The 11135-nt window shown below is 38.6% G+C and overlaps 1 protein-coding gene across 1 annotated transcript; it reads left to right on the forward strand.

Moving 5' to 3' along the window:
* The first annotated feature begins 7952 nt into the window (after positions 1-7952).
* LOC120109236 lies at positions 7953-9961 on the forward strand. The gene is made up of 2 exons (XM_039122984.1): positions 7953-8472; positions 8954-9961. Exons 1-2 carry the CDS (start codon positions 8148-8150, stop codon positions 9748-9750), a joined length of 1122 nt encoding a protein of 373 aa, XP_038978912.1. The 5' UTR covers positions 7953-8147; the 3' UTR covers positions 9751-9961.
* Positions 9962-11135: the final 1174 nt, after the last annotated feature.

Below are 11135 nucleotides of genomic sequence, written 5' to 3' on the forward strand. Positions count from 1 at the left end.
ACTTTTTTATTTTTATAAAATTATTTTATTTTTTTAAATAATCAAATATAATATACTCTAATCTTTTTTAATAAATAATAAAAATAAACAAACAAACAAATCCTCTTCTACCAAAATAACAGCCAACGATCTTAGATTTTTACAATGGCTTACCAACCACGTCCAAAGATATCATTATTGAGGACCCCACCCAAAATCGAACACAAAAGTTGTGCACGTAACATAGAGGCTTCTTCCCTGGGCCCCGCAAAGACTTTATCCAAATGGGACGTGGTCATAGCCTGTTCCAACAAATAAAACAACACCCGCGGCAGGACGAATCTTAATGAATTCAAGGTTCAGAAGCACTAATCTCAATGACTGACTGATGATTCATCTAAACCAAGATTTAAGTCTCAGCCAGAAGGATTAATGGGCAGGGGAAAGAAAATCCTAGCCGGATCTTAATCATGTCGAAGCCCATCAAGTAGGTTAATAAGTTAAAGATATATTTCTGAATCATGTTTGATATGAATAAAATAAAATCTTAGTTGCACTACTCCTAGTTAGCCAAATTTGTGTGCATTTGCATGCACCAAATATTTAGGCATAGCCATAATAATCTTTTTTTCCTTCTTCTTGTTTTAATATAAATTTTGAAACATTTACATGATGCATGCGTAATAATTAATAAAGTTCTTTTTTTTTCCATTAAGCCAAAAAATAGCCAATTCACCTTATCTTATTTCAAAACAATTTTCGAGAAGATGAATGACATTTTTATTAAGTAAAATGTAACTTTTGAGTCTACTGCTCCATATATTGTTAGAAGGGACAATCGGAATGAATGTATCTCCAACACAATAGAAACATTATATCCGTCATCACCAAGGAAACACTTATACCATACAATTTCATTACATTTGATTTAATTAATATTCGTTATGCAAACTATTGTCCCCAATAGTTAGTTTGTCTTCCATTTTCCTTCATTGAGAAAGATATTGTTGAAATAAGTAAATTCTTTTTGTCATGCTTCTTCAAGATATTTATAACATTGTATTTTAATTATCTATTACAGACTTACCATTAAACTGATCTAATTCATTAATTGCTTTGCTTAGAGATCTAAATCATATTATGAGTAACAAAATAATGGAAAATGTTTCTCATTGGAAGGGATCGAGTGCTTCCCTTCCTCTTTCATTTAGAAAGATAAAAATGAAGTGCTTCAAAGCGTGTTAACTAATTTGATGTTTTGTATTAAAAATATTATTGACCCACTTCAAAAATTACCCAAAATTCACAATGTGGGGCCTGAGTTAAGTGTCATGTGGACTAGGGATATATTTAATGTTCTACGTCACTATTAGCTTTTCTTATGCAAGTATCTTTTAGGATGCACTACAAGCTTTGCCAATAACTAGTAATTGGAGATAATACCTTTCATTGGTTATGACTTATGGCGATATCTTATTATTATTGAGTAATAGTTAGGTCATACAAGATTGTGCATACCGTGGGACGTGGGTTATGATTTAATTATATGTTTAGTTGATTACTAGTGGTTGTGTTCTTCATATATGCATACATATAACCAAACGGTGGGAAGATGATGGTGATATGGTGTACCATGAAACCAATTTACAAGTCCATAGTTTTCTTCCTCTGACAATTAAGGTCAGGTGTTTTGTCAAAGTCCAAGTCAAATTTGTATGCTTGGTTGAACATTAATGGCAACCTTTCAAATAGGGAGCTATTTTAGTTCCTTCATTTTGCCTTGTTAAAATGTCCAAGATATGTCATACTATATCCGTTCGATATTAATATATAATATAAAAATTGTATGGACATGCCATACGCCGAACCAACCCTATATCGAACATATCGATACAGTAACAAAATAGTACTAGTATAAAATCCGATACTCGCCTGCTTGTAAATATGACTATCATAACTCTCTTTCCATTCTCAAAGGCTAAGCAAATACTCCAAGAGGCAGAGATTTACGGATCAGTGCACTATCAGTACAAGCCAAAACTCGAATCTAGGTCATTAGTAACAACTCTCAATGCCAGTCAGCTGCACTAAGTGACGCCCTCCTATAGATGTTTATGTATAGGATTCATGGCTCATTTTATCATAACAATATCTGAGTAGGATTATGAATTTATGTGGAACAAAGGTGGAATCACCATTTAGGAATTGAATAGACTTCAGTTGAAGCTGTGAAATTTCTGACAAAATTGTGAAATAGGTCCAATGTGAACTTTGAATTGGTACATTGGCAATGCTTCTTTAATATGAATACTTTTGACTGTTTACTATATTACTTTTCATGAGGGGAACATCTAGAAGAGTCGTTTCTATGAGACGTAGATCAGATATACTGCAACATATGGCCATGCACAAGAACATCATTGAGAATGAATTAGGTCTGCAAGCCATGAACCAACCCAACTAAGGGGATCAATTGGAAGAGGCATGCTATTTAGGTAAAACTTAAGAAGGGAGAACTTAATAAGTTATAAAATTTGGGTTTATGTTTGAAAACTTACACATGACGTAGATGTTGCAAAGGACACGGTGTATGGTGCCTGTACAAGGAACATTGGAATTTGTAGTGCGCCAACTTCGTAGTAAATGGGCTGTCGATATGGGTCACATTCAAGAATCCAATGGGTTCACTAAGGTTCCAAAGGCCCATAAGTGGGATAAAGAAGGCTCTTTGGCAATCCTAAGGTGGGTGCAGGATGCTTAACAGTAATTTTGAGTTTTTTTTTCTTTTTCTTTTTCTGTTGAATGGATATGTTATATAATTTTGGTGCAAATACATTCATGTGAGTCAGAGGACAAAAGATCCTGGAATTCAGCAAGAATAGAAAGCAGCAAGAAAAGGAGTCCTAAAGAACTCCCTTTATGTAATTAGCCATATAGGTGGCTACTTAATCAGTTGCGTTATTTATTCCTCTATATACATGGGTCATCTCAAAGAAGTTTATGGTGAAACCTATCCTTCAGATGTTGTGAAGATGGGCATCCAAATTTGACAACCAATTAACTGCAATTTTGATTCACCCTCCAACATGAATCATTCCAATGAGAGAGCTATTTGGCTTGTGGGAGGGGCTCATAAAAGCCACCACAGTGCTAAGGCAACCTATAGCCATAAAGGAGCAATTAGAACTCTAATTAATGAAGCCAGCTTCGACATGAGCTCCATTGTTAAGTACACGAAGTTAATCTTGAGAGAGTGAGGGGTTACTAGCTCCTAGGTGAAATGAATCACAAAGAAAAATAGATGTAGAAACTGTAGGATAAGAGCAATAGATATCTTTGCTATCAAAGACCGCCATAGATTTTTTTTCTTGCTATCAAAGACTTATCAATGGCTATAGCTCATTTGAGCTCTGAAGCTTATGGAGAAGCTTTCATCAAAACCAGCCAAGAGCTTTAGCGAGTACTCTAGAAAATATGCTCATTCCTAGCTAACCAAATATGATAGGCAATATAACAAATAAGAATCACCTCACTCCCGTACTTGTTTCTTGAAGATCTTTTTTTAGATACTGGAGAAAAGTTTCTAATGAGAGATGAGATAGTAGCTGCATTAAGGACAAGAGCTGACCTCCACACCTACGCCGCCATCTAACATTTGAGGAGGACATGTGTATTCAACTCCTCCACACTCAAACAAAGATCACAGAGAGAGGATATATGCAAGCCATGCCCATGAAGAACATTACAACAAGTAAGATGGTACCATATAATTTTCTAGAGGAACAGTGCAATCCTAGCAAATACCGATCTTTCAAACCCAAGAGACACTTTGGATTGAGGAAGGGATTAATTAAAAGTAGTAAAGGTCTCTTGCTTTAACATCAGCACAGGAAGAAATACCTAACCCAAGTTTATCAAAATTGTCGAAGACTAGAATCACCATTAATGCTATTTTTTCAACAAAACTTAACGAATAAAGGTAGTGTTCCACTTTCTTTCTCTTGTTATAAATAGGTCTTTGACTGATTTATAAGTTATCTAGAGTGCTAACATCTACTATCATAGGCCAACATTTAAGTGGAATGGAGGAAATCTAAAGATCATGGAGAATATTTATAGAGCTCCCATCTCCTTAGATCGTCTGAGGTTGGAAAGTATAATAGGTGCATAAGAGCAAATTATTTTTCAATATAGAAGAATTAGTCTAGGCCAATGAAGGAGGAGAGGATGTGGACCAAGAGCCATACTTTGCTCACATGAATGAGCACCATGAGTTATCAGCGTCTAGTACAAATCTAGCCATATTTTAGCCATCAAGTCCTCATGTCTCGCTACCAACAAAGGTATCTTTAAGCCTCCAAGTTGGGTTGATTGACAAAATTTATCCTAGGCTAACAGATGAACTTTTCTAGAGTTGCCAGTTGAGCCCCACTAAAAAGTTTCTCATGACTTGGTTAAGCTTCTTGAGAACACCTTTAGAGATAATAGAGCTAACCATTAAATAGATGGCTAAAGCAGAGAGCATCGACCTGATGAGGGTAACTCTGCCCATCATTGATAAGACTTCCTATTTCCAACCCACAAGTATGTCGAGAAACTTCTATAGTAGTAGATTGCACTCAGAAGTGGTTGGCCCATTCCTAGTAGTAGATACTACTAGGTATTGCCGGATGTCATTCGATTCCATGATTTGCCAGTAGTCCTTTATCGATGCTCCACCATTAGATTTATTCTTGGCCTGAATCTTATTGCAAATTTGCTTATGTTCACTCATTGACTAGAGGCTTCACAGCACTCTTTGATGATATCTGCTAGCACTATGGCATTACATAAGCTATCCCGAGCAATCAATATGTCATCATCAGTGAAGAGAAGATGTGAAATTTGAGGAGCTAAGGGAATCAATTGATAAGTCGATGAAAAATCATCACTTATATAACTTTCAGCATCCGAGAGAGAGCACCTGCACAAATTATACATATGTATGGTGATAAGGGACACCCTTGTCTCAAAACGATGGTTGAGTGAAAGATCTCCATTTGCATGTCATTAATCGATAGAGCAAAGAATGGGAACACCATGTAACCACGCACGCACCCATCTGATCTAGTCCTCATGAAATCCTATATGTCAAAGAGAGCTGAATAGAAAGTTCCATCTAACTCAGTCTTCTACATGTTCCATATCTAATTTTATAGCTATTTAGCTTTGCCGGTGTGGGTCTCTTCCAATTTGTATATTATTTTATGAGCTAGTAAAATGTTATCAGATATACATCGGCCCCTAATGAAAGTCGGTTGCTCTGGACTAATTAGAGAGTTCAACATTGGCTACATTTTATTCACAAGAATTTTAGCAATGACGGACTGGGTGAGAAGCAAGGATGTAATCTCTTCACCGAGAAAATTGATATAAACTAATAGTGATATAAATTAAACACAATTAGTACAAGCTCTCTTTTTTCTCTTTTAATTTTTAATAATATAATTTTTTTTTCAATGAACTGATTCTGCTTCACCATATACTTGAGAGGAACTCTAGTGGCAACAATCACCGTTACAAATAATTGATACTTTGTATCAGCTATCTCAGATCCCATAGTACATGACATAAATCTCTTATAGAAAATTTGTTTTAAAAGACCTAATTCACCACTTGGAAAAATACTCTTATCAAACAATATCATAATAGATCAATGGTTAACTATTGATCCACTTATGGAAGAATTTCTATTAACAATCATGTGATTTGTTAGGGAGATTTGATGAAAATGTGTCGTTTCAGTATTGCTCTAGCTAGAGCATACCTTGAGGATGGTATACTAATTACTTGGGATTGCTATCTCCTCTCCTTTCTTCTTTTTTCTTCTTCTGCTGTGAAAACACCAACACTTTACATCCCAATTAAGGGTGAGGCAACAGTTAAAAAAGTGAAAGAGATGGACTGAGAAAGAAGGAGAGAAAAAGAGAGACAATAGAGAATTATTACCTAAGAGAAGAGATGAAGGTCTAGACTTGGTGTTTGGAGGAAAGAAGGAAGAAATAAAGAAAGATAGAGAGAGAAGGGAGAGATATCAGAGGAATAGAACACTCCGTGCTCTACGGAAGATTAAAAAGATACGAGGGAGGTGGGGAAGTATGACTTCTCATCCTTCCATAAGAGAAAATAAGAAGGTGAGAAAGTTCGATTTAGGTCGGAGTCCTCCCCTCTCCTGCTTATCCTTCCACTTTTATTTGAAAAAATGATGTGCCATCCGACTTCTAACCATGAATAAGCATAAAATCAAATATGGATCTAATTTCATAGGGATAAAATAAAAATTTTATTCTAGAAATATATTAGTAAAGTTGTACATAAATTGGTTGGACTATGGATACTAATAAGCCACTCTATTGAAAAAGATGTTTCACAAACTTGATCTAATGTGAAAAATTTTAGAGAGAAGCAAAACTTGTGTTCGCAAAGAGCAAAGGTTTACTGGTAGCAACTTAATGAGAAACAAAAACAAATAAAGACATAATAAGACTGTTGTGAGGAGTTGATAGCTTATTTGACAGGAGACTTAGTAAGGTGGGCCAGCATAAAACCTAGTCCACACAGAGAGCACGATCTTGCTTGTCGATTATGAGTTAGCATGGTTGTAAGCAGTTGATATAGTATGAGAAATTTATATGGTAATAAGTTAACAAGGAAGAAATTTATGAAGCACAAAAATTGAAGATCTTCTTTAGAACATTGTGTTATTGATGTTTAAGAAAAGATGCATAAGTGAAATTTATGAGACATCAGTTTGTTGTTAAGTAGAAAGTCAATGTGGATAATATTTGCATCGTGAGCTCATACCCCTATCTAAGGTGGTTTCAGTTTTAAGAATTCATGCAAGATTACTTGAGAAAGGTAAAATTGGGTTTTAGCCTGTGGTCTCTAGTGGGTTGGGCTTTCATGAGCAGGCTTAGGCCTCGTTGGTGGGTCTGGTAGGCAATAATGTTGGTCCAAAGGTTGTTGAAGACCAAGGTCGCCCATGTTTAAGACCATGGGGAAAGTGCAAAGGTTAAGAATGCAGGTTGAAGTTGAGAGATTTTAACATACTTGATTTCTTGCAGCCGATTTATTCCTTCACGCTTATCATTCCAAAGTATCATATTCTATTTGTAGCAGTTAACATGGGCAAATTGCAATAGTTCTTGGGACTTGGTCTATACGGCATGAACTAATAACATCATGTAAAAGAGAACAACTATTGAAACCTGTTTATGAAACTGAAAAATGTTGCAACCATCATGCAACCTCTTTTCACCGTTACGACATCAGTGGGAGTCCAACAAAATACTACTCTAAGAGCATATTTAGATAGGGGGAGTAGAGCTCTAGAATGGAAATGAAAATGAGTGACTTTCATTCCAGTTATTTAGTTAGGAGGAATCCTATTCTTACTTTGATTCCTATCTAGTATTCAAATGTCATTCTGATTCCGATTTTGATCTTAGTCACGAACTAAATGCATTGAGAAATATGATCATTCTAATTCTTATTCCTATTTTGACCGCGAACAACACACCCTAAATTCAGAGAGAAGTTGAAATAAATGTTTCATTATTTATCACGTGGTGAACCATGGTTCTTAATTCGTAGAATAGAAATTAGAGCAAGCAGAAGGAGTTTTTAAAATATTAGAGTTATGAGTTCCTTTAATCACCCAAAGGGCAAGAAAAAAAAAAAAAAAGGTTAAAAAGGTCATGGACCATGCACCTGAAAACAACTAAGCCTGCGCCCGTCCGCTGTTAGTCTCACCTTGCTTTGGACCGTAGTAGCGGTATGCTTTCCACGCGAAGGACATGGGGATGGAAGGGCATTCCAGTAGTTTCTACCACGCTTGAGGGCATTACTCGAACCCATCCCAGCCTCGCCTGCGACTCTTATGCCCAAACCTAATAAATCGCATACAAACAGCAGCGAAAGGGGAGAGAAGGAGAGGCTCCAGAGGGAGGAAAAAAAAAAAAAAGCTTCCTTCGCCCACTCCCTCCCCCTAACTCCGATCTCCCTACTCGAGTTTCGACGCCACCAAAACCAGGAGGAAGATAAAAAAAAAAGCCATCAGATCTCCGCTTCCTTCTCTCGCTCTTCTTCGTGGCTCTCTCGGCTGCTATCCGTCTTCGTTTAAGACGAGCATGAGGATTAGAAAGTCCGCCTCGAAGCTTCTGGGTTCGGCGAACGCGTACGCTTCGCCGCCGGTCCGGTCAGCATCGTCGGAATCGTGGGACTCGCAAGCTTCTGCCGCTGCCGGGCTTCTCTGCGAGCTCAACCGCTCGCCTTGGGATTTGATACCCAATCTCCACGACAGTGGCATCATCGCGTTCCAGGTCAGATCTCGATCGATCCGCCCCCTTCTTCTTGCTAATTATTTCCTTCCTTTCCGTTTCTCCCTCGCCCAGCCGCTGTTAGGTTTCCCTTCACTCTATTTCTCTTTCTGTTTGGGGAATGCTTCATGCCACTGTTAGGGTTTCGCAAGAAGCACCGAATGAATCCATGGAAGTCATGGATGCTGCTCGATTTGAGCTTCCTAATTCTCTATTCCTCTCTGCCTGTTGTATATCGGGTTGGTTTGGGATTCCAGCGCGTGTTAGGGTTCGCAACCATATGGACGGGGTGGGGAGGGAGGAAATAAAGAAACCTCGATATCGATCGCTCGATCGATCACAAGGGATGGGGGGCGGGGAGGGCTTTGCTTGCTGCTTCGATTCAAGGGCGATACTTGGCTTTTTTTTTTCCTTTTAAATCACTTATCTTTCTTTATTTTTTTCTTGGCGCGTTTTCTTTTTCATCCTATTCTGCGGGCATTGGGACTCGAATCCATTCTGGCGGTGGTCTTATTGCAGGAGGAAGGAGAGGAGAAGGGGTGGGATAGGGGCATTATGGGAAATGGCATTCAAGCTCGAAGAAGAACCCATCCCTCCAAATAGAAGGTAAGTATAAGCATGTAAAAAACTCTTCTTTTTTTCTTCTCCTCTTTGTTTCTTTCTATTCGTTCTCCTCGCTTCCCTCGCTCCCCCTTATATCATTCGAGTTACTGCCGCCAATTCCAAACCCACGCAAAGAATAATGAGGAGGAGGAGGAATAGTTTGGAGCAGCAAGTTCTTACTTACTATAATGACAGAAAGGAGGAGGAGATGGAGGAGAGCGGGGAGAAGGATAAAAGGAAGAAGAAGAAGATAAGGAGGAAGAGGAAGGAGAAGGAGATCGAGACGGGCTCTGCGACTGCTACTGAGGCCACTGTTAGCTGTAAGAAGAGCGACGGTAAGGGATGGCGCTGCAAAAGGCCGGCGAACCTCCCCCACTCCCTCTGCCTGTACCACCTCACGCAGCTTCGATCATACAGTTACAGCCATAGTAAGGTCGCCAACCCGGCAAACGGAGGCCAGTTCAGTGTTCAGAAAAAGAAGGGGGATGCAACCGGAGACGGCGGTAACATGTACTACTACTACTACTATGCCGGGTTCGGACCTTGCCGGAGAAAGAGGAGAGGAGATAAGACTGATGATGTTGTTAATGGCAGTGATGCCGCTATCAAAGAAGAAGAAGATGATGATGAGGGAAGGAAGATTCGAAGTATGGCGATGAGGATGATGCTCCGGTGGTGGCCGGTGACGATGAGGAAGGTGGTGAAGATGATGGGAGGGCCCACGGAGATGACGACGACGACGACTCCGGAGAGGATAGCAGTGATGAGGAGAAGAACAGGAATCGTAGGAAGAGAGGAAGGAAGCCCGTGAAGGCTCGCTCCCTCAAGTCTCTACTGTAGACTCTAATTCTGATTATATTTGTTGTTGTCGTTGGTGCTGCTGCTGCTGTTAGCTTGTTTTTAGTTCGGTTAGAGATAGTTTAATATCTAAGTGTTCCTAAAAAAATAAAAGCATAGTTTAGTTTCTAAAGATAGATATTGTTATAATGGATTAGCCTCTTTAAGAGTTTGCAGATTTACCATCTTAATTACTACTGTTCTACCCTTAGGCCAAGTATAGTCTCTTGCTGTTAGCCAATGCCTCGGTTCGGTTCAAATAGCCTGGTGCAAATAGTGTATGCCTCGAGAGGAACTTCTCTACGGAGAGTGGATCAGTATGGGGATGGTCATCCGTTGCTTCGTGAGACCCATAGATTAGTCAGGGAGTTGGGCTCCTTTCAGGCAGCACATGTATATCAGAAGGCGAACAGAATTTTGCAGACTGGATTATCTTTTTTGTTATATGGTACTCAGAGAGTTTATCTGGACAAGTGCAGTACATATATTTTTCTTTTTTGTATCATTTTTTTCTCTTGATTGGCGGGCTGTATGTACGTTAGAACTATATGAAATATTGTTTTTATTCAAATAAAATAAAATAAAATAAAAAAGTGCATGGATGCAACGGCTAGCTCCATATTAAATAAATACAGCAAGGATATAGAAGTATGATCCATGTTTCGTTTAAGGTAGCAAGGCAATTCCTGAAGAGGTTTAGTACCTGAATTGGATATGCTGGTTGGTTAACCAGCATGGCTCCTCATGTTGGTAAATGTGACATTGTTAATGTAGAAGATAGCGATGGTATATGGAAACCACTTGATGTTAAATTAGGCTCAACTTTTTGACTAGATGAGCTAGTGTCTGGATCGGGGTGGACCAGACTAAGGCATCTTTCAGGCCTTTTTTTTCCTTTGTCTACTTCTGACAATTTGGACACGCTTGTTTAATCCAAGAAATTTGGACATTGAAAACTTGGGACGATCTGAGATCATTTCTCTGAGATATTCTTTGGAAAGATATTTCCATGCTATAATAGTAGGGAAGTCGTGGAGTCTCTCTTTAACGTCTATAGTTACAGAAGGATTGGACTTTTATTTAAAAATATTTTTTTATTCAGGATATAAAGCGGTTTAGCAAAGAGATTTTGCCATGTCAGCCCTGGACTTTACCATTCTATTTTCGGCATATAAATTTTAATATTTTTTTCAAGAAGTACATGTCAAAAAGATGTGATACTTATCTCTGAGGTGTCCCAAATTACGGCGCATCTTCGGTCCAGTTACTGCGAGCCGACTTGGATCAACATCTCAGATTGGATGGGTCAGGCCAAGAGCTCTCACGAACGTGGACCATGCAAAGCCAATGGCTCAGAGA

Source organism: Phoenix dactylifera, unplaced genomic scaffold (assembly GCF_009389715.1).
Source record: "Phoenix dactylifera cultivar Barhee BC4 unplaced genomic scaffold, palm_55x_up_171113_PBpolish2nd_filt_p 001938F, whole genome shotgun sequence".
NCBI classification, from domain to species: Eukaryota; Viridiplantae; Streptophyta; class Magnoliopsida; order Arecales; family Arecaceae; genus Phoenix; species Phoenix dactylifera.